The following is a 24,453-nucleotide window of genomic DNA, read 5'->3' on the forward strand; positions in this document are numbered from 1 at the left end:
TTACCTACGGGTCACCACTCAGCCAAATATCATGCCACGGTGATCTGAGGATGGTGCACACCAGTGGTCAGCTCCCCAGTGGTACCTCGAAACCGTCGGCGTAACTCAGGTAAGGACATTTTCGTTCACCTGATTACCACCCGCAATGGCCAACTGAGCGGTAAGCCATAGGAAATTCTAGCCCAGAGAGTTTAAAGGTAATAGTGCATCAGTGAGTAAGATGAAAGCAGGTAAAAAGTTAAAACTAAAGGCTCTTTACCTGAATGCACGAAGCATCTGTAACAAGATAGATGAATTGGTGGCACAAATAGATATAAATAGGTTTGATCCAATAGCCATTACAGATACATGGTTGCAAGGTGATCAGGGTTGGAAACTAAATATTCCAGGGTACTTGACATTTTGAAAAGATAGGAACAAGACGGGGGTGGGGTGGGGTGGGGGGGGGGGGGAGTAGCCCCGATAATTAAGAGTGAAATAAGGACAGTAGCGAGAAAGGATCTTGGCTCAGAAGATCAGGAAGTAGAATCAACATGGGTGGAGATAAGAAATAACAAGGGGCAGAAAACAGTGTTGGGAGTAGTTTATAAGCCCCCGAACAGTAGCTGTAGCATTGGACAGAGTATTAATCAAGAAATAATAGGTGCTTGGAGCAAACATAATGCAATAATCATGGAGGACTTTAATCTTCATATAGAAATGTTCAAATCAAATTGGCAAGGATAGTCTGGAGGACGAGTTCATGGAATGCATTCGTGCCAGTCTCCTAGAACAATATGTCATAGAACCAACCAGGGAACAGGCTATTTTAGATCTTGTTTTGTGTAATGAGACAGTGAATTAGTAATCTTCTAGTAAAGGATCTTCAAGGGAAGAGTGATCATAATATATTAGTATTTCACATTGAACTTGATAGTGTCATTCTTAAGTCCGAAGCTAGAGTCTTAGGGGCCGAAAATGCCCTCCAACCGAAACGGGGCACATTCACCATTTTCTTTGTTGATTTACTGCCCCAAGACTGGAGCGCTTTTGCCCTCTTTTTTATTTTTCTTCTGGCGGGGTGGTAAAGTTGGGCTGTGGCGGGGCGGAAATCGGTCGAGCGCGGGACAGAAGGCGGGCCGATTCATAAGAGCCGTGCTGACCATGCACCGCGCTGATGTCCGCGCACAGCACGTCCGCGTCACGCTGATGCGTCACAACATCCCTCCCTTTCAGTTAAAGAAGAGGGCCACTGCGAGCTCTGCATAAACTTTAGTGGCGTCCACTGGGCAACCAGGGAGGGTTTCAGGTGGGCCAGCGGCCCAGTACCCAAAAGCGGTGCCGGGCTACCTGTTGGCAGGGCAATTTCCCATGCGGGGCGGAAAGGGGATTGTCGCCGGTCGGTAAGGGGTCGACGCATGCCCGACGGGGTGGGAACACGGGCGGGGCGGTAGCATGCAGCACCACAAAAATAAAGGAGGGTAATTTCTCAAATGTCGGCACGTCCGCCCCGACTGAGTAGTAAGTGCTTACCGACTCTTTGAGGTGGTAACGGCTCTTCAAAAGAGGGGCAATTTCGGCCCCTTAAATTTAAACAAAGCCAATTACATAGGTATGAGGGGCGAGTTAGCTAAGGTAGATTTGTAAATTAGATTAAAGGTACGATGGTAGATAAGTAGTGGCAAACATTTAAAGAAATATTTCTAAATTCTCAACAAATATACGTTCCATTGAGAAATAAAAATCTACGGGAAAAGTGATCCATCCCTGGCTAACTAAAGAGGTTAAGGGTAGTTTTAGATTAAAATAACTGGCTTATAATATTGTGAAGAATTGTAGTAAGCCTAAGGATTGGGAGAGCTTTAGAAGCCAGCAAAGGATGACCCAAAAAATTGATAAAATGGCAGAAAATAGAATATGAAAGTAAACTAGCAAGAAATATAAAAGCAAATAATAAGAGCTTTTACAAGTATGTAAAAAGGAAGAGACTAGCAAAAGTTTACATTGGTCCCTTAGAGACTGAGGCAGGAGAAATTATATTTGGGAACACAGAAGAAGACACAAAAAGCATACCAAAAATAGTGGGGAGCCAAGGGGCTAATGAGAGCGAGGAACTTAAAGTAATTAAGATCAGTAGAGAAAAAGTACATGAGAGACTAATGGGACTAAAAGCCGACAAATCCCCTGGACCTGATGACCTATATCCTAGGGTTCTAAAAGAGGTGGCTGCAGAGATAATGGATGCAATGGTTGTGATCTCCCAAAATTCCCTAGCTTCTGGAACAGTCCCAGCGGATTGGAAGATAGCAAATATAACTCAAGCTATTCAAGAATGGAGGGAGAGAGAAAACAGAGAACAGTTAGCCTGGCATCAGTCATCAGAAAAATGCTAGAATCCATTATTAAGGAAGTGGTAACAGGGTACTTAGAAAATCATAATATGAAAGGGAAATTATGTTTGAAAAATTTGAGAGTGAATACAAGAAGATCTAAGATAGGTTTACAGTGCATGTGTGTGAATGCGCAAAGTGAGGTAAATAAGGTTGGTGAGCTGCAGGTGCAAATAGCCACATGGGAATATGATATTGTGGAGATAACGGAGACCTGGCTCAAAAAAGGGCAGGATTGGGTACTAAATATTCCTGGATATAAGGTGTTCAGGAAAGATAGGGAAGGAAAGACAGGCGATGGGTAACAGTATTGATTAAGGAGAATATTACAGTGCTGGAGAGAGAGGATGTCCTGGAGGGCTCAAGGACAGAATCTATTTGGTTAGAGTTGAGAAACAATAGAGGTGCCATTACACTACTCGGTGTATTCAATAGGCCGCCAACTAGTGGGAAGGATATAGAGGAGCAAATTTACAGGGAAATTACAGAGAGGTGCAAGAACTGTAGAGTAGTGATAATGGGGGACTTCAACTATCCTAATATAGACTGTGATAGTAATAGTGTAAAGGACGGGGCCGGGGGGGGGGGGGAGGGGGAGGGGCGAGAATTTCTGAAGTGTGTTCAGGAGAACTTTCTTGATCAGCACATTTCCGGCCCAACGAGGGAGGAGACATTGCTGGATCTCGCTCTGGGGAATGAGGTGGATCAAGTGGTTCAAGTGTCAGTAGGGGAACATTTCAGGAACAGGGATCACAGTATCATAAGGTTTAGACTAGCTATGGAAAAAGACAGGGAGCAATCTAGAGTAAAAAATATTTAATTGGAGGAAAGCCAATTTCAGTGGGTTGAGAATGGATCTGGCTCAGGTAAATTGGAATCAAAGATTGTCAGGCAAGACTGCAATCAAACAATGGGCTGCCTTTAAAGAGATGATTCAGGTAGAGTTGAGGTACATTCCCACGAGGGGGAAAAGGTAGGGTAATCAAAACCAGAGCTCCCTGGATGACAAAAGAGATAGAGAGTAAGTTGAAGCAGAAAAAGGGGGCATGTGACAGATGTCAAGTTGAGAATATATGAGAACCAGGCTGAATATAAAAAGTTCAGAGTGAAAGTGAAAAAGGAAATAAGAGGGGCAAAGAGAGAGTATGAGAATAGATTGGTAGCTAACATAAAAGGGAATCCAAAAGTCTTCTATAGGCATATCAATAATAAACAGGCAGTAAGAGGAGGGGTGGGGCCGATTAGGGACCAAAATGGAGACCTACGCATGGAGGCAGAGGGCATGGCTGAGGTACTAAATGAGTACTTTGCATCTGTCTTTACCAAGGAAGAAGATGCTGCCAAAGTCATAGTGAAAGAGGAGGAAGTTGAGATATTTATTGGGTGGGATAAAAATTGACAAGAATGAGGTACTAGAAAGGTTGGCTGTACTTAAAGTAGATAAGTCACCAGGACGGATGGGATGCATCCTAGGAAGTTAAGGGAAGTAAAAGGTGGAAATGCGGAGGTACTGGCCATAATCTTCCAATTCTCCTTGGATACGGGGCTGGTGCCAAAGGACTGGAGAATGGCAAATGTTATACCATTATTCAAAAAAGGGAGTAAAGATAAACCCAGCAGTTACAGGCCAGTCAGTTTAATCTTGGTAGTGGGAACCTTTTAGAAACAATAATCTGAGACAAAATTGTCACTTGGACAAGTATGGATTAATTAAGGATAGCCAGCATGAATTTATTAAAGGCAAATCGTGTTTAACTAACTTGATTGAGTTTTTTGTTGAGGTAACAGAAAGGGTTGATGAGAGCAATGTGATTGATGTGGTGTACATGGACTTCCAAAAGACATTTGACAAAGTGCCACATAATAGGCTTGCCAGCAAAGTTGAAGCCCATGGAATAAAAGGGACAATGACAGCATGGATGCAAAATTGGCTAAGTGACAGGAAACAGAGAGTAGTGGGTGACCGGTTGTTTTTGGGACTGGAGGAAGGTATACAGTGGTAGGACCACTGCTTTTCTTGATATATATTGATGACTTTGACTTGGGCGTACAGGGTACAATTTCAAAATCTGCAGATGACACAAAACTTGGAAGTATAGTGAACAGTGAGGAGGATAGTGATAGACTTCAAGAAGACATAGACAGGCTGGTGGAATGAGTGTACACGTGGCAGATGAAATTTAACGCAGAAAAGTGCAGTGATACATTTGGTAGGAGGAACGAAGAGAGGCAATATAAACAAAAGGATACAATTCTAAAGTGGGTGCATAAACAGAGAGACCTGGGAGTATATGTGCATAAATCATTGAAGGTGCCAGGGCAGGTTGAGAAACCAGTTTTAAAAGCATACGTGTTCCTGGGCTTTATAAATAAAGGCAGAGTACAAAATATAAACTAAAGGGTACAATTCTAAAGTGGGTGCAGGAACAGAGAGACCTGGGGGTATATGTGCACAAACTGTTTAAGGTGGCAGGGCAGGTTGAGAAAGCAGTTAAAAAAGCATAGGGGATCCTGGGCTTGATAAACAGAGGCATAGTATACAAAAGGAAGGAAATTATGATGAACCTTTATAAAACCCTCGTTGCGTAATTTTTTTTTTCCTCATGTCGCCTTTGGTTCTTCTCAACTGGAGTATTGTGTCCAATTCTGGGTATAACACTTTAGGGAGGATGTGAAGGCCTTAGAGAGAATGCAGAAAAGATTTACAAGAATGGTTCCAGGAATGAGGGACTTCAGTTACCTGGATAGACTGGAGAAGCTGGGATTGTTCTTCTTGGAGCATAGGAAGATTGAGAGAAGACTTGATAGAGGTATCCAAAATCATGACAGGTCTTGACATAGTAGATAGAGAGAACTGTTCCCATTGGCAGAAGGGTCGAGAACCAGAGGTCACAGATTGAAGATGATTGGCAGAAGAACCAAAGGCGACATGAGATCTAAAATTCACTGCCTGAAAGGGTGGTGGAGGTAGATTCAATTGTGGCTTTCAAAAGGGAATTAGATAACTACCTGAAGGAAAAAAATTTGCTGTATTACGGGGAAAGAACGGGCGAGTGGGACTAGCTGGAGTGCTTTTGCAGAGAGCCGGCACAGGCTTGACAGGCCAAATGGCATCCTTCTGTGCTGTAAGCATTCTATGATTCTATGTAACTAGCAGGATAAAAGGAAAACTAGTGAATGTAGTACATTTGGATTGTCAAAAAGCATTCGATAAGGTGCCACATAAAAGGTTGTTACACAAGATAAGAGCACATAGGGTTGGGGGTAATATATTAGCATGGATATAGGATTGGTTAATGGACAGAAAACAGAGTAGGGATAAACGGGTAATTTTCCGGTTGGCAGGCTGTAACTAATGGGGTTCCGCAAGGATCAGTGCTTGAGCCTCAGCTATTTACAATCTATTTTAATAACTTAGATGAAGGGACCGAGTGCAATGTATCCAAGTTTGCTGACGATACAAAGCAAGGTGGGAAAATAAGCTGTGAGGAAGCCACACAGAGCCTCAAAGGGATATAGACAGGTTAAGTGAGTGGGCAATAAGGTGGTAGATGGAGTATAATGTGGGGAAATGTGAGGTTATTCACTTTATAGGAAGAATAAGAAAATAGAACATTTTTTAAATAAGAAACTATTAAATGTTGGTGTTCAGCGAGATTTAGGTGTCCTCGTACAAGAAATACAGTGAGTTAGCATGCAGGTACAACAAGCAATTAGGAAGGCAAATGGCATGTTGGCCTTTATTGCTAGGGAATTGGAGTACAAGAGTAAGGAAGTCTTGCTACAATTGTACAGGGCTTTGGTGAGACCACACCTGGAGTACTGTGCACAGTTTTGGTCTCCTTATCTGAGGAAGGAAATAGTTGCCTTAGAGGCGGTGCAACGAAGGTTCACTCGATTGATTCCTGGGATGAGAACATTGTCCTATGAGGAAAGATTGAGTAGATTAGCCCTATACTTGCTGAAGTTTAGAAGAATGAGAGGTGATTTCATTGAAACATACAAGATTCTGAGGGGGATTGAAAGGATAGATGTTGAAAGATTGTTTACCCTGGCTGGAGAATCTAGAACTAGAGGTCTCAGATAAGGGATCAGCCTTTTAAGACTAAGAGGAGGAGCAATTTCTTCACTTAGAGGGTTGTGAATTTTTGGAATTTTCTGCCCCAAACGGCTGTGGATGCTGAACCATTGAGTATATTAGATAGATAGATTTTTGGGGGCCGAAATCCAGCCTCCCGATAAAGCCTGTTACCGCCGGAAAGCAGCAGTGTCAAACGGCTGTCGATTTGTAGTCGAATAGCCGCCGCTTGCGAAATTCTCCCCAGTGGTTTTTCTGGCGGTCCCTACTTCCGCCCCACTGCTGCCGAACTCTCCTAAATGCATTATCAAAGCACGCTCTGCTGTCCTGCCCCGCAAGCAAAATTCATCTTAGAAAATCTTCCTTCTGCCGCTTGGTGTCCCCGACAGTTTTTTCTGCTGGTGCACTGTGTTTGCAGTGTGTGTGAAATGGCAGTGCAGCCTTCATTAAAGGGGAGGGCACACTGCCGCGGCCGCCATCTGATTTTATTTAGTCGGCCGACTGCCAGGTCGGCCCGACAATTATGCCCCCGGGTTCTGTCGGGCCGCCAACAGGCAGCCTGGTACCCTCTCTTGGGTGCCAGGCTGCTGGCCTGGCCGAAACCCTCCCTGGTGGCCCAGTGGACCTAACTTAAAAAGCTGCAGAGCTCGCAGCGGCTCTCCCCTTCAACTGAAGGGGAGAAACGTGTTGACGCGTCAGCGCGATGACGTCACCAGCCCAGCGCTGATGACTGACGGTGGTGGAGAGTCCGTCCCGCCCCCATTATGATGGACTCGCCGCTTCTGCCCCCATTGTGACTTTAACTTCCGCCCTGCTCGAAAAAAAATGTCAAAGTGCTGAATTTCGCAAGATGGGCTGCCGCATCCATTGGGGCGGCCAAAACATAAGAAAAATGGTAGGTGCAACCTGTTTCCGGCGGGGGTAAATTTCAGCCCCTTGGACTATAGGGGAATCAAGGGATATGGGGATCGGATGGTAAAGTGGAGTTGAGGTCGATGGTCAGCCATGATCTTACTGAATGACGGAGCAGGCTCAAGGGGCCATTCGGCCTACTCCTGCTCCTAATTCTTATGTTCTTACATTCTTATCCAGCTCTACCTCTTCCAATACCCAATGGTCACGCCTGTGCTATTAGATTTCTTGCCTGACATCAAGTTCTGAACAAGTTTAAATTTTAGAATCATAGAAAAATTATCACACAGAAGGAGGCCATTTGGCCCATCGTGTCCGTGCCGGTCAAAAAAGAGTTACCCAGCCTAATCCCACTTTCCAGCACTAGGTCCGTAGCCCTTTAGGTTACGGCTCTTTAAGTGCACATCCAAATACCTTTTAAATGTGATGAGAGTTTCTGCCTCTACCGTCCTTTCATGCAGTGAGTTCCAGACTCCCAGCACCCTCTGGGTGAAGAAATATTTCCTCATCTCCCCTCTAATCCTTCTACCAACTACTTTAAATCTATGCCCCCTGATTATTGACCCCTCTGCTAAGGGAATTAGGTCCTTCCTGTCCACTATCTCGGCCCCTCATACTTTTATACACCTCAAATAAATCTCCCCTCAGCCTCCTATTCCAAGGAAAACAACCCCAGCCTGTCCAATCTATCCTCATAGTTAAAAGTTTTCCAGTCCTGGCAACATCCTCGTAAATCTTCTCTGCACCCTATCTAGTGCAATCACATCCTTTCTGTAATACACATTGGAGTTCAGAAGAATGAGAGGTGGTCTTATTGAAACATATAAAATAATGAGGGGGCTCAACAAAGTGGATGCAGAGAGGATATTTCCACTCATAGGGGAAACTAAAACTAGGGTATAGTCTCAGAATAAAGGGCCGCCCATTTAAAACTGAGATGAGGAGGAATTCTCTCAGAGGGTTGAAAATCTATAGAATTCTCTGCCCCAGAGAGCTGTGGAGATTAGGTCATTGAATATATTCAAGGCAGAGATAGACAGATTTTTGAGTGATAAGGAAATAAAGGATTATGGGGAGCGGGTAGGGAAGTGGAACTGAGTCCATAATCAGATCAGCCATGATCTTATTAAATGGCGGAGCAGGCTCGAGGGGCCAGGTGGCCTACTCCTGCTCCTGTTTCTTATGTTCTTTTGTGGTGACCAGAACTGCACGCAGTACTCAAGCTGTGGCCTAACTAGTTTTGTATACAGTTCTAGCATAACTTCCCTGCTCTTGTATTCTCTGCCTCGGCTAATAAAGGAAAGCATTCTATATGCCTTTTTACCTGGCTTATCGACCTGTCCTGCTACCTTTAAGAATCTATGGACATATAATCCAAGGTCCCTCTGTTCCTCCACATCTCCCAGTATCTTCCAATTTATTGTGTATTCCCTTGCCTTGTTGCCCCTCCCCAAATGCATTACCTCACACTTTTCCAGATTGAATTTCATAGGACACTTTTCTGCCCAAATGACCAGTTCAACGATATTCTCCTACAGTCTAGAGCTTTCCTCCTCACTGTCAACCAATTTTTGTATCATCTGCAAATTTCTTTATCATGCCTCCTCTATTTAAATCTAAATCATTCATATATACTACAAAATGTAAGGGACCGAGTACTGAGCCCTATGGAACACCACTGGAAATAGCCTTCCAGTCCATCTCCAACTATCTCCACTCCCTTGCCACCAACTTCCCTCCCTCCTCGGCTACTCTTGCAGACTAAACCAGACCATGTGAATCTTTTGCATCTTGTTAGAACCAGAGCTGAACTTCAAACCCAACATCCTATCCACCACCAAGACTCCTACCACTACTTCCATGTTACCCGCCTCCAGCTCTACCTCAGCCACTGTTGCTGAAATTCATATCCACACTTAGGTCACCTGAACTCTAGTTCTCCAATGTCCTCCTTGCTGATTTTCTATCCTCCTCAAACTCGTCCAAAACGCAGGCACCCACATCCTGTCCCACTCATCAATCATCCCCATACTTGCTCCCTGTCTGCTACCGCATTAAATTTAAACCCCTTATTCTCAAATCTCTCCACAGCCGGGCAAAAAAAAGAGTTGCCCAGCCTAATCCCACCTTCCAACACTAGGTCTTGTTAAATGCGGAAATCAGGAATGTCAGTGATATCCTGATCTTCCACAAACTTTGCTCTAACAGTATCTCGCTGAGAATCTCGGCATTCAATCACATGAAGGGCTTGAAGTTGCTGTACTTGCCCACCAGATACCCACTTAACATGCTGGAAAAAGTTTGGGCTTGTATATTCAAGTGTAATTGAATTTTTAACAGTGGGATAACTTCTAATTACTACCAAACAACACCTCCGGCACTGAAAATTTAATTTTACAAATGTGGAATTCCATTACTTCATATTTAATTATTGTTGGAGATTTAACAAAAATTAAAAATTAAAATAAAAAAATATATTATACTTTCAGTCTCTTTTATCTCTCTCTCTTAATCCTACCTTTCTTACCCTCTCTCTATTTCACTTTCTGTACATGATTTTACATTGGATTGAATATTCTTACTTACATTTCCTGGTTTAGTCTCTGCATGCCTCAATAATCATTCATCAATCTGATTAGTTGAAGAGACCTGTTCACACAATCCCCTGTAGAGGGCTCTGTGATGTTTCAAACTTCCGACGGCTGTAAGTTGCCGCTCAAAAGCCCACGAAAAGTCTGTGGCAGCTGTAAGCATAATGAACGCGAGTGTCGTTCGTTTGCCGCTGACCACAAAATCCGGACCCATATCAATATAAAGTTTGCTAATGCATTTTATAAAAGAATACACTTGCCCTTTAATGCTACTGTGTGCTATGGGTCTGTGGTTGGTAAAAGTTTCCATTCCTACCCTTATGAGTGAGGGCAACAACAGGACAAATGGCATAAAAAAGATTTGTTTTCTAATTGCACCGAATATCAGATAGAAGAAAAGGTGCACACAAACCAAACACACATAAAAATAATCATATAAGAAGCATAATATGGGAGTAAAATTATACCGCTTCCTTGCCAAGTAGGAAGTGTAGTCCCTCACTGAAGCTACACTGCTGTCAAATAAGAAGTAAACAATCAACAGTCATAGATAAAGGAGGTAAAACAGCCATTTTTAGTTTTTTTGCACTACTAAACTGAATAGTTTACCTTCTATAGTCTGGGACCTCACTAGAGATGAGTGCAGTCCCTGTGAATTGTCTATGTTACAATGGCCACTCTGCTCCTCTTCAAGTTCTGAATGGAGTTTCAGGAACTTCAGCACTGCTGCTGCAGCCCGCTCCTTTACAGGGTTTATTATTTTCTCCAAATCTCGAGAATCTTCATCTCTTACCCGAAGGCATAATGTTTCCATTTCCCTCACGTTAGCTCGTAGTTGCTGTAGAACAAAGTGAGGAAATGTCAGTCTGTAGAACATCAGATCTAGTAGATGTTTTATTTTTCAGTGAATGTTTGTGTTCATAAAGGTGAGGAATACACTCTGCAGTACTTATCCAGTATCATGATCAAACACACTCAGCTGAAGCGCATCACTGCCAGAGGCACTATAATCCTCTCATACTCTGCCCAACAAATTGCCTTAACTTCCGACTCAGAAAAGCATCCCATAAACCTATGTAAATCATGAACTCTGTCCTCAAAGAATTTGTTCTTAATTCCAGACAATTAAAATTGTTTAAACTAATTCTGACATGAATGGAATTTGCAATTATAATGCACGTTGAATTCTCTGACAAACACAATATCCTGCAGCGTATTAAAAAAAAATCCTGAACACAATTTTAGATAAGTCTGATAAATCTGATTAAGTCACAACCAGTTGGAATTTTCTGATGTAAGTATACACTTGTGTTTATCCATTAACATTTATTATCGTGTTCCAATCCAGTTTCTTTATTTAAATTACTATTAGCTTAGTCCAAGTCCACTAGCCCAAGATTACTGTAAAACTAGAACATAATACACCAGCCCACTACACTTACCAATTTATCACAATAGAAAAGTGAGTCACTTTGCCATGACATTGCACATGGAGACTCATGACTAAATGTAGTCTACAGGTGACGTATGGCAGGAGATAATCGGATCAGGATGTGCAGATACAATTCGGTCCCCAATTTTAAAATCATACATTTGTCCTGATTATTATATAATATTTAGGGTTTATATATTATTATTTATAATTTAAAAAAAATAAGGTATGGCAACTTGAGAAGGTTGGTTGGAGTGTAGCAGTTTCTCTGCAGCATAGGCTGAGGATCTGAGAGATGCAAAATTGAGGCAAGAGAGCCTCGCCACTGGCTGGAGGGTGTAATTACAGTGTGACAAGTTTCCACAGGCAGTTTCCATTATAAATGTGGACATAGGTATTTGTAATGGGAAAAAGTTGACAAAAACATAAGTAGTAAGGTTTTGTAGACAGTAAGTGTATGCAGACAGGGTATTTTTTAATATATTTAATGTATTTTGATAACATAACAAGCTTGAAATTTTTAATTTTTATTTTCAGATTTGGTTTAATTTCTTCCCTGTCTCTAAAATATGTTCAGTTCTGGGCTGGAAGGAGAGGAAATCAGACAAATACAAATGTAGTGCTCTGGTTTTCCAGTTAAAAATTTCTAATCTCTAAAATGAGCTTTCAACCATATATCCGCAGCATAACTAAGACCGCCTATTTCCAACTCGCCGGTCTCTGCCCTTGTCTCAGCTCATCTGCTACTGAAGCCCTCATCCATGGCTTTGTTACCTCTAGACTTGACTATTCCAACACACTCCTGGCTGGCCTCCCACATTTTACCCTACGTAAACTAATGATCCAAAACTCGGCTGCCCGTAACTGGCACCAAGTCCCGCTCACTAATCACCCCTGTGCTCGTTGACCTACATTGGCTTCCAGTTAAGCAATGCCTCGATTTCAAAATTCTCATCCTTATTTTCAAATACCTCCAAAGCCATGCCCCTCCCTATCTCTGTAATCTCCTCCAGCCCCACAACCTTCCCCCCAAGATGTCTGCGCTCCTCTAATTCTGTCGTCTTGAGCATCCCTGATTATAATCACTCAACCATTGATGGCCGTGCCTTCTGTTGCCTAAGCCCCAAGCTCTGGAATTCCCTGCCTAAACCTCTCGACCGCTCTTTGCTCCTTCAAGACACTTTTAAAAATCTCGCTCTTTGACCAAGCTCACCTGTGCTAATTTCTACTTATGCAGCTCAGTGTCAAAAGTTTTATCTCATAATACTGCTGTGAAGTGCCTTGGGACATTTCACTACATTAAAGGTACTATATAAATACAAATTGTTGTTGTTGTTGTAGTAATGTGTGAAACTCTGTCCACTGCAAACACAATGGCCAATGGAATCCACAGTATGTGGAAGAGAAAGTTTGGGATGGGCAGAGTGCATTTTTTTAAAATTCTAAACTTTTTGAGAAAGGAGGTAATTTAACTTAATAATCTGCAAAGGAAAACAAATGTTTTGTACCTTTGGAAGTGGAAGATATTAGAAGACAAGTTGGTAATTTGAAAGCTCTTAGAAAATTGGAAGTGTCAGGGTTGCGAGTGAGTGCTTGTGGCAGTGATTGACTATTGATTTGGTGTGCTCATGTGTGTACATGGAAAGAAAATAGCCCAAAATCATCATAAATATTTATAAAGAAAAATGGAAATTGAATGACAACAAATTTAAACAGTACAAAATGCAAACAATTTGGCCAATTTGAAACAATGAGGCCGAGAATATACGAAACTCTGCAAGTACAACTGGTAATAATGGGCCCAAGTTTCACCAGGAGTTGCTGTTTTTTTTGGACCAACTAGATTTTTTTGGAGTAACTTAAAATTCGCAATTCTCCCCATTTAAGTTGCTCCAGTGTAAGTGAGTTAGTTAGGTTTTTTTTTTGTTCAGCTTTTTTTCCAAAAGGGGGTGTTACGAGCCACTTACGCCTGTTTTGGCCATTTAAGCAAGTTTAGCCAGCTAAAAGTTACTCCAAACTAACTTGGGTCAGAGTAAGTGGCCACTTTTGTACATTCTGAAAAACTCTGCGGTGAATTAAGAGATCAGTGCAGGTAGCCAGAAATAGAGGGGGTGGGGGGGGGGGGGGGAAGGAAATGAGAGCACTAAACACCTTCTCAACAACATTCATTAAGCATAAAAACCATCAATAATAATTTTAAAGTAAATAAATTAAAAAAATTAAAACTTAAGTCCTACCTTCATACTGGGTCGGGGAAGTCAGCGGGCCAGGAGGCCACACGGCCAGGGATAGGGGCGGAAGAACTCGCCGGGAGGCAGGCAGGCAGGAGAATTCACAGATAGAGTTAAGGGTGCAGGTGGATGGCGCTCGACGCGGAGCATTGGTGACTGTGAGCCGTGGAATGTGAAGTAGTGAGTGCGACAGGCTGGCTCTCCGCAGTGACGGTCTGTCCCGGCACCGGCCCTGGCAGGTGTAAGTGCAAATGGCAGGCGGACAGGTATCATCAGCGGCTTTGGGCAAAGCTCAGGCGATCACACCCATTCCCAGCGAAGCCGACCGAAAGCTCCTTTGCCACATTCGCGCACACATCAAGATCGAGACTGGCGAGCTGGGCTGTCCTGCCCAGGGACCCGATGACCAGTGCTACATTATTTGCAGAGGTTGTTGAAATCAATGGCTTCTGAGCCGATTACTTACGTTGCTTACAAGAAAAGGGCCAGTCAGCTTCAAAACAAGTAGGAAAGGAATCCTGGGCTAGAAGTCCTACCTTCATCTGCCCACTCGACCAGGGATAGGGTCAGCAATTGTGAGCATCCGGTCCCTCTCAGGCTACAGGACGCGCTGGGGGCGAGGAGCTACTGCACATGCGCGCACACTCTAGTGCGCATGTGCTGAGGTCCCGGCACTGTTTTCAGCGGCGGGACCTGGCTCCGCCCCCCACTGGATGTGGTGCGCCACGCCGAGGCCGAAGACGTCCCGAGGAGCGGGGAGAATTGGAAGGTAACTTCTCGGTGCCCTTTTTAGTCTAGAAAGTTGGCGCACCTCATGGAGGTGCGACATTTTTACAGGGGAGGGAACTTGGGCCCACTGTCCCTCTCTCCACTATCTGTACTGAAAAGTGGACTTGAGCAATAAGTGATGTAACGTCAGCAGACAGTGCTAATGGCTATTCATCAATATTCAGCACTAATATGCGGATTCCTTGCCCCTTCCAAAATGGATTAATGAACATTAGTGAAACGTGGGTTTTAAAAAGAGAGTTATTTTGCTTGTTAGCATTTTAAGGTTACAGCAATAACTTGCTTTTCTATAGAACTTTAACATGAAATATGTGCTATGGAAAAAATAAAGAAAGGAATGGATGCTGAGCTCAGGGAGAAGAGAGATTAGATGGGGTGACTGGAAGCTTAGTCAAAGAGATGATTTTAATGGTGGTGAGAGGAGTGAGGAGGTGGATAGATTTAGGGAGAATATTGCAGAGAATGGAGTCAAGATGGTCAAAGACTATGTCACCAGTGGTAGTTATGGGGGGAGGGGGCGCCATTGCTTTCAACATCCTAAGCTTCACTCCCGCGCCAGAGTGTGGGAAGGGATATAAGGCCAGGGAAGGTTGCAGGGATAGGATTTGGTGAGGCTATAGAGGGATTTGAAGATGAGGATGAGAATTTTAAATTAAATGCTTTGGGGATCAGAGGACCAGTGTAGGATAAAGGGCACATAAACTAGGTGACTAAATTGCAGACAAAATGGAGTTTATGGAGAATGGGAAGCCAGCCAGGAGGACATTGGAAAATATGAATTCTAGAAATAATAAAAGCATGGATAAGGGTTTTAGTGGCAGAGGAGCTGAACTAGGCAATGTGAAGGTGAACAGGATGTGCGTTTTGAAATTTAGCTCGATGTCCAGCAAGACATCAGGGTTTTGCACAGTCTAGTTTAGCTTGAGTGAGTGGAGTCGGTGGTGAGGGAATAAAGTTTATGGTGGTAGCCAAAACAATGGTTTACTCTTCCTGCTTTCCAGTTGAGGGAAGTTTTGATTCATCCACAACTTGATGTTGGACGTGAAGTCTGCCAGCATAGAGGTGTTTAAGGGCTGAGGGGGCTCGGGTAAGGGAAAGCAGCATGTCATCTGTGTACATATGGCAGCTGAACCCCATACCTAGGGATGATGCCAAAATAGCAGATGAGTCTCATGGAAAAGGTAAACTGGGAGAGGATGGGTGGGGAGATGGGGGAGAAGATCTGAAACAGTAGAGAATTAGGGCTAGAATGAGTGGGAGGTTGGGAACAGCAATGGACAGGAAGGGGTGGTAGCAACAAAGGCAGCTGCATGAATTGTCTTAATCTTAGAAATGAACAAATCTATGAGCTCTTTACATAGAATTACATAGCATGTACAGCACAGAATCAGGCCATTTGCTCCAATGGTCCGTGTTGGAGTTTATGATCTACACGAGCCTCCTCCCACCTTTCTTCATCTAACCGTATCAGCATAACCTTCAATTCCTTTCTCCCTCAAGTGCTTATCTAGCTTCCCCTTACTGCAACCTCTCCAGTGCCTCCATTATCCTTTTTATAATATGGCGACCAGACCTGTACTCAGTACTCTCCAAATGGCGACCTGGGTCCTTATGACGTCACCAAGCCGCCCACCTCGAAGCCGTCGCACATTTGTGTCAGCTCGTGCTGGAAGCTGCAGAGGCATGCTCCAGCTCTTTTTATAGCCCTGACCTGCGGAGATGTTCTCTCGTAGGTCAGGGTGGCCCACGATGTCCCAGGGCCCGGCGCTCCATCTCTTTTTATAGCCCTGACTTGCAGAGATGCTCTCACAGAGGTCAGGGTGGCCCCATGTTTGGGTCGGGTCGGGGGGGAGCGGGTCTCGGGTCGGGGCGGGGGGAGAGCGGGTGTCGGGTCGGGGTGGGGGGGGTGAGAGCGGGCCTCGGGTCGGGGCGGGGGGGGGGGGGGTAGCGGGTCTCGGATCGGGGCGGGGGGGTGGGGGAGTGGGTGTCGGGTCGGGGCGGAGCGGGTCTCGGGTCGGGGCGGGAGTGGAGCGGGTCTCGGGTCTCGGGTCGGGGCGGGGGGGGGGGGGTAGCGGGTCTCGGATCGGGGCGGGGGGGTGGGGGAGTGGGTGTCGGGTCGGGGCGGAGCGGGTCTCGGGTCGGGGCGGGAGTGGAGCGGGTCTCGGGCCTCGGGTCGGGGCGGGGGGGGGGGGGGGTAGCGGGTCTCGGATCGGGGCGGGGGGGTGGGGGAGTGGGTGTCGGGTCGGGGCGGAGCGGGTCTCGGGTCGGGGCGGGAGTGGAGCGGGTCTCGGGTCTCGGGTCGGGGCGGGGCGGGGGGGGGGGAAGCGGGTGTCGGGTCTCAGGTCGGGGGGGGCGGGAGCGGGTGTCGGGTCGGGGCGGGGGGGGGGGGAGCGGGTGGGGTCTGGTCGGCGGGGGGGAGCGGGTGTCGGGTCGGGTCTGGTCGGCGGGGGGGAGCGGGTGTCGGGTCGGGTCTGGTCGGCGGGGGGGGGGAGCGGGTGGGGTCTGGTCGGCGGGGGGGAGCGGGTGTCGGGTCGGGTCTGGTCGGCGGGGGGGGGGAGCGGGTGGGGTCTGGTCGGCGGGGGGGAGCGGGTGTCGGGTCGGGTCTGGTCGGCGGGGGGGGGGGGGAGCGGGTGGGGTCTGGTCGGCGGGGGGGGGGAGCCGGTGTCGGGTCGGGTCTGGTCGGCGGGGGGGGGGGGGGGAGCGGGTGGGGTCTGGTCGGCGGGGGGGGGGGGAGCGGGTGGGGTCTGGTCGGCGGGGGGGGGGGAGCGGGTGTCGGGTCGGGTCTGGTCGGCGGGGGGGGGGGAGCGGGTCGGGTCTGGTCGGCGGGGGGGAGCGGGTGTCGGGTCGGGTCTGGTCGGCGGGGGGGAGCGGGTGTCGGGTCGGGTCTGGTCGGCGGGGGGGGAGCGGGTGTCGAGTCGGGTCTGGTCGGCGGGGGGGGAGCGGGTGGGGTCGGGTCTGGTCGGCGGGGGGGGAGCGGGTGTCGGGTCGGGTCTGGTCGGCGGGGGGGGGGGGGGAGCGGGTGGGGTCTGGTCGGCGGGGGGGGAGCGGGTGTCGGGTCGGGTCTGGTCGGCGGGGGGGGGGGGAGCGGGTGGGGTCTGGTCGGCGGGGGGGAGCGGGTGTCGGGTCGGGTCTGGTCGGCGGGGGGGGGAGCGGGTGTCGGGTCGGGTCTGGTCGGCGGGGGGGGGGGGAGCGGGTGGGGTCTGGTCGGCGGGGGGGAGCGGGTGTCGGGTCGGGTCTGGTCGGCGGGGGGGGAGCGGGTGTCGGGTCGGGTCTGGTCGGCGGGGGGGGGGGGAGCGGGTGGGGTCTGGTCGGCGGGGGGGGGGAGCGGGTGGGGTCTGGTCGGCGGGGGGGAGCGGGTGTCGGGTCGGGTCTGGTCGGCGGGGGGGGAGCGGGTGGGGTCTGGTCGGCGGGGGGGGGGGGAGCGGGTGGGGTCTGGTCGGCGGGGGGGGGAGCGGGTGTCGGGTCGGGTCTGGTCGGCGGGGGGGGGAGCGGGTGTCGGGTCGGGTCTGGTCGGCGGGGGGGGGGGGAGCGGGTGGGGTCTGGTCGGCGGGGGGGGAGCGGGTGTCGGGTCGGGTCTGGTCGGCGGGGGGGGAGCGGGTGGGGTCTGGTCGGCGGGGGGGGGGAGCGGGTGGGGTCTGGTCGGCGGGGGGGAGCGGGTGTCGGGTCGGGTCTGGTCGGCGGGGGGGAGCGGGTGTCGGGTCGGGTCTGGTCGGCGGGGGGGAGCGGGTGTCGGGTCGGGTCTGGTCGGCGGGGGGGGAGCGGGTGTCGGGTCGGGTCTGGTCGGCGGGGGGGGGGGAGCGGGTGGGGTCTGGTCGGCGGGGGGGGGGGGGGAGCGGGTGGGGTCTGGTCGGCGGGGGGGAGCGGGTGTCGGGTCGGGTCTGGTCGGCGGGGGGGGGGAGCGGGTGGGGTCTGGTCGGCGGGGGGGAGCGGGTGTCGGGTCGGGTCTGGTCGGCGGGGGGGGAGCGGGTGTCGGGTCGGGTCTGGTCGGCGGGGGGGGGGAGCAGGTGTCGGGTCTGGTCGTCGGGGCGGGGGGGGGGGGCAGGAGCGAGTGTCGGGTCTGGTCAGGCGGGGAGCAGGAGCTGACCGTGGGCGGAGCCTCATTCACGCAGCCCCAGTGAGGCCATTCAGCCAGGGCTAGGGGCTGCGTGCTTCGGGCCCCTCCCACACAGTTCGGTGCCTGGAGCTACTGCACTTGCGTGCCCACTGTAGCGCGCATGTGCAGAGGTCCCGGCACTGTTTTCAGCACAGGGACCTGGCTCCGCCCCCCCACAGCTCGTGCTGGCTGCGCCGAGGGCCACAGGACCTGTAAGTCGGTGGAGAATACCGAGGATTTTTTTAGGCGCCGTTTTAGGTGCGAAAAACGGGCGCCCAGCTCAGAGGGGCGCCCGTTTTTTTTCTTGTGGAAACTTGGGCCCATAGTGTCATTTGAAACAATGTAAGCAGTAAATCACCTATTAGGTTGGACACCAACAAAAGATTGCAATCAGAAAACAAAATTATATCAAGTATCTGGGGTTTTAAATGCTTCCATAGCAACACTCTTCTCCTTCTTCTTAAGCGGTCCCTCGTATCGAGGATGACTTGGTTCCACACCTAAAAAGGATGAGTTTGCAGGAGTTGAAGGGTGGAAGATGCTTGTGCGTGGATTTTTTTAACGTGTGGCGGCTGTTGCACACGGGCTTGACAGAGCTAGGTCTTGGTCCAGTGGCAAGTATTATCCAAGACGACTGGAGACCACCTCTGCTACACACATATCGCAGTGTGGGCTGGCCCATGCTGCCCCTGGGCCCTCGACTCTTCTGGAGCGTGATGGCCCCGACCTGCATAGGAACATCAGCGGCAGGTCAGAGCCATAAAAGGAGCGGCGAGCGGCGGCCATGAATAGCATTGCTGCATGCCACAGTAAGGCACAGCACAGAGGGCGACTGGATAGGACGTTGCCAAAATCCAGGCCGTTGATTGGAGCATGGGTTTTTACAGCAGGAGTGGCGAAGGAGAGCGGGGTGAAGGAGAGCGGCAAGAGATTGCAGAGCGATGTGATCGGGGCCCAGGAGAGGTGTGATAGCAACACTAGAAGCATTAGGAATAAACTGATAGAACGACAACTGAAAACCTTGAGCTGAAAAGCCCTCACAGAAACATGGCTGGTTTTAGGACGAGTCTAAATTTCACATTCTGAACAATGTTTATTGCAGTAAGGATAAAGTACATAGGAAGTACAAATAGTCATATTTGATCGGAAAGGAATGAAAGTAGCAGAGTGGAGAAAGTAGTTGGGAAACACTGGCTCCAATTGAAGTTTGTCAGAGGAAAAAGTGGCAACTAAATTGAAGGGGTTTAAGGTGGAAAAAGCACCAGGGCAGGGCCAGATTTAATTTATCCTAGGGTAGCCGAAGGAAGTTACAACCTAGCAACTATACTGCAGTAAGTTTAAACTCAATGGTGGGAAAATTAATGGAAAGCATCATTAGGAAAGCTATTAATGCTCACCTAGAGAACTCAGGTTTGATAAAGCCTCAATACAGCCTCAGAAAATGAAAACATGTTTGACAACTTGTTCCAATTTTCAGAAGTTGTCACTCGAACAGCAGATCTGAGAGATCCAGTAGATATCATCTACTTTAATTTCCAAAAGGTTTTCAATAAAGTACGTGAGGAACCCTGTGCTAAAATTAAGTTTCACAGGGTATGGGGAATATGCAAGATGGATGATAAATTGGCTAAAGGACCTTCGGCAAAGGATGATTTGTATGGGGCTGCTTCCCAATGGAGTCTGGCCACTAGTCGGGTGCCCAGAGTTCAATGCTGTTTCCACTCCTGTTTATTATGTTAATAATGCAGAGCAGGGCATAGACAGTATGGTTATTACATTTGCAGATAATGCTAAATTATAAATTATATAGTAGAGTCAGGACCTTAAAAGGGAAAAGATTACAAATGTTACAACTGGATTTGGATAGGCTGGGAAGTTGGGGCACAAGGGGTACATATGTCCTTCAATATGGATGTATACAGTTATGCACATAAGTGCACATAATTCAGCTTTATAGAGTATAACATAAGTCTACGTAGGTTAAAAGTCACAAGAAGGGAGAGAGACTGGGGAGTGGTCATTGACTATGCCCTAGAGATTCAAACCCAGCGTCAGGCAGCTGCAGCCAATACAAACAGGGTCCAGTTGGTATTTTCTGGAATGTTCTATATGATGATAAGGCCACAATAATAGAGCTGCATAAGGCTTTGGTGAGACCTCATCTGGAGTACCTTTTTAGTCCCCCCTCCTCAAAAAGAAGATTTGGCTCTACAGATGGAACAGGGAAGAGCAATAAGGATGATCCTCAGCCTAACTGCATTGAGCTGTGGCTACAAGAGCAGGTCAAAGGCTGGGTATTCTGCAGCGAGTGTCTTACCTCCTGACTCCGCAAAGCCTTTCCACAAATCTGCAAGGCACAAGTCAGAAATGTGATGGAAAACTCTCCACTTGCCTGGATGAGTGCAGCTCCAACAACACTCGAGAAGCTCAACACCATCCAGGACAAAGCAGCCCACTTTTTGGCACCACATCCACCACCTTAAACATTCAATCCCTCCACCACTGGTGCACCGTAGTGTGCACCACTACAAGATGCACTGCAACAACTCGGCAAGGCTTCTTCGACAGCACCTTCCCAAACTCGCGACATCCACCAGCTACAGGGACAAGGGCAGCAGGCGCACAGAAACACCATCGCCTCCATGTTCCTCTCCAAGTCACACCATCCTGACTTAGAAATATAGCGCCAGAGATGCCCACATCCCATGAATGAATAAATTTTTTAAAATAATGCCTCTGGTATCTCTTCCCTAACTTCTAATGGCGGAGCAGGCTCAAGTGGCCAAATGGCCTACTCCTGTTCCTAATTCTTACGTTCTCTTAATATGCGTGGATGCAATCCATCCAGACCAGGAATTTTATCCTCTCTTAAATGTGATTATCAATTATTTCTCCTCTTTCTATCTTAAATGTCTTCATATCTTTTTTGATTTCTTCTTCTAATGTCATGCCCATCTGGTTAGTCTCTCTCTTAAATACTGAGAAAAAGTAACTATTCAATATTTCTGCCATTTCACTGTCTGTACCTGTGAGTTTAGCTTGTGCATCCCTTAGTAGTCCTACACCGATCCTGTTCTTTTGTTATTTATGTATCTGTGGAATACTTTACTATTTCTTTTTATATTCCTTAATAACTTAATTTTGTAGTTCTGTTTTCCTAATTGTGTTTATTGACTTCTTTCCTGGCCTCTTCCTATTCCTTTTTGTCATCCTTTGCTTTATTGTCTATATACTTAGTGTATGCCTTTATCTTTAGTTTCAATTTTACCCTTATCTCTTTATTCATCCATGGTGTTTCATTATTGGCTAGTTTGTTCTTGTCTTTTAGCAGAATATATTTCTCCTAAACTCTACTGATCACTGTTTGAAATAATTCCCACTGCTGTTCTCTCTCTTTGCCTGTCACAATTTTTTTGTTTCATGAGTTGCCAATTGAGATGAAAGAACGGCTTAATAAACACTTTGCTTTCTCTTTTAAAAAAATTGGAAAGTGAAAGTGAAACTAGGTATACTAGAGTAGGATGTACAAGAATCATTATGTAAGATAAATATTCAATAGAAAACTGTATAAAAAGTAAGTTAATGGGGTTCAGGGTAGAAAACTAATCAGACCTAGATTGTATGCATCCTGGAATATTGAAGAAGCCCAACCACCTTCTTGACTTTTAACAGCACCACCATTGCCAAAATTGCCCATCATCAACATGTTGAGGGTGGGGTGTTACCAGTGACCAGAAGCTTAACTGGACCAGCCATATCAATACCTTGGCGAAAAGCGCAGAGCAGAGACTGACAACCTGTTGACCTCCTAGCTCCTCCAAAGCTTTCTCAAGGTCGACACGGCTCCAGTCAGCCACCAGTTGCCTGATTGTGTACAGCTGCACAAATACAAGCAAGCAGCCTGATAGTTTTCAAGACACAGCAGACTGCTTGATCATCACTGCTGACACTGGACTCAATATGTAGCATCTGCACCAGTGTACAGTGGCTACAGTATATATTATCTAAAGGATACAGTGACCTCAAGCAATTTATTCACCTGTATGTTATTGACGTTTTTAATGACTTGTATCAGTTCCCCACTCAGTCCATGTCTCTCCAGTGAATCCATGAAATATATCTGCATTGCTTTTTAAAAATTAATTCCTGGAATGTAGGCGTCGCTAGCAAGGCCAGCATTTATTGCCCATTCCTAATTTCTTTTGAGAAAGTAGTGCTGAACCGCCTTCTTAAACCGCTGCAGTGCGTGTGGTGAAAGTACTCCCATTGTACTGTTAGGTAGGGAATTCCAGGATTTTGACCCAGCGACGATGAAGGAACGGTGATATACTTCCAAGTCAGGATGGTGTGTGACTTGGAGGGGAACTTGGAGGTGGTGGTGTTCCCATGCGCCTGCTGCCCTTGTCCTTCTAGGAGGTGGAGATCGTGGGTTTGGAAGGTGCTATCAAAGAAGCCGTGGCGAGTTGCTGCAGTGCATCTTGTAGATGGCACACACTGCAGCCATGGTGCACCAGTGGTGGAGAGAGTGGTGGATGGGGTGCCAATCAAGCAGACTGCTTTGTCCTGGATGGTGCTAAGCTTCTCGAGAGTTGTTGGAGCTGCACTCATCCAGGAAAGTGGAGAGTATTCCATCACATTCCTGACTTGCGCTTTGTAGATGGTGGAAAGGCTTTGGGGAGTCAGGAACTTAGTCACTCCCCACAGAATACCCAACCTCTGACCTGCTCTTGCAGCCACAGTATTTAAGTGGCTCGTCCAGTTAAGTTTCTGGTCAATGGTGACCCCCAATGATGCTGATGGTGGGGATTCGATGATGGGAATGTCATTGAATGTCAAGGGGAGATGGTTAGACTCTTTCTTGTTGGAGATGGTCATTGCCAGGCCCATGTGTGGCACGAATGTTGCTTTCCATTTATGAGTGTTGTCCTGATCTTTCAGCATGGAGGCACGGATGCCCAGTGTTGAGCTGCTAGATCTATCCCATTTAGCATGCTGGTAGTGCCACACATGATGGAAGGTGTCCTCAATGCAAAGAAGGGATTTTGTTTCCTTTAAGGAGGTCACTCCTACCAATATTGTCATGGACAAATGCATTAATAGCAGGATGATTGGCGAGGACGGGGGTCAAGTAGGTTCTTCCCTTGTCTTAGTTCTCTCACCACCTACTGCAGGTCCAGTCTGGCAGCTATGTCCTTCAGGTCTCAGCCGGCTCAGTCAGTAGTGGTACTGATTGTCCATGACAATCTTGGTGATGGACATTGAAATCCCACCCAGAATATACTCTGTGCTCTGTGCTCTTGCTATTACTCAGTGCTTCTTCCAAATGGTGTTCAACATAGCAAAGTACAAATTCATCTGCTGAGGGAGAGCGGTAGGTGGTAATCAGCAGGAGGTTTCCTTGCCCATGTCTGACCTGATGCCATGAGATTTCAGGGGGTCCAGAGTCAATGTTGAGGATTCACTCCTGACTATACCACTGTGCCGCCACCTCGATACCCACGTATAGTGATGGAGGAATCTGGGCAGTATGTGCTTTTGTTGTGTCTGAATCTGATGCCCTAGGTCGATGTCAACTGGTCCGTCTGGTTTCATTCTTATACTATTTTGTAGCAGTTTGATACAACGGAGTAGCTTGCTACGCCATTTCAGAGGGCAGATAAGAGTCAACCACATTGCTGTGGGTCTGGAGTCACACAAACAGATAGCTTTATGCCACCATTACTGATACTAGCATTTTATTCCAGATTTATGTAATGAATTAATTCAAATTCACAACCTGCCATGGTGGGATTTGAACTCACGTCTCCAGATTATTAGTCCAGGCCTCTGGATTACTATGCTATCATACCCGATGCATATAACAATTCATTAGAAAAGAGAATAGTGCCAGAGGACTGGCGGACAGCTAATGTTATTCCTATATTTAAAAAGGGAAATGGAATAAGTCCAGCGAACTAT

General features: G+C 47.4%; 1 protein-coding gene across 2 annotated transcripts in view; it reads right to left on the reverse strand.

Annotated features, from left to right (window-relative positions):
• Positions 1-24,453, reverse strand: part of stx17 (syntaxin 17) — a 156,515-nt gene that overhangs the window by 12,931 nt on the left and 119,131 nt on the right. For both annotated transcript variants that reach the window (XM_070881121.1, XM_070881122.1), the window contains one exon: positions 10,560-10,788. In XM_070881121.1, coding sequence (XP_070737222.1) covers positions 10,560-10,788 — 229 coding nt within the window. The remainder of the gene's footprint in view (positions 1-10,559; positions 10,789-24,453) is intronic.

Source organism: Pristiophorus japonicus, chromosome 5, assembly GCF_044704955.1.
Source record: "Pristiophorus japonicus isolate sPriJap1 chromosome 5, sPriJap1.hap1, whole genome shotgun sequence".
Taxonomy (NCBI): domain Eukaryota; kingdom Metazoa; phylum Chordata; class Chondrichthyes; family Pristiophoridae; genus Pristiophorus; species Pristiophorus japonicus.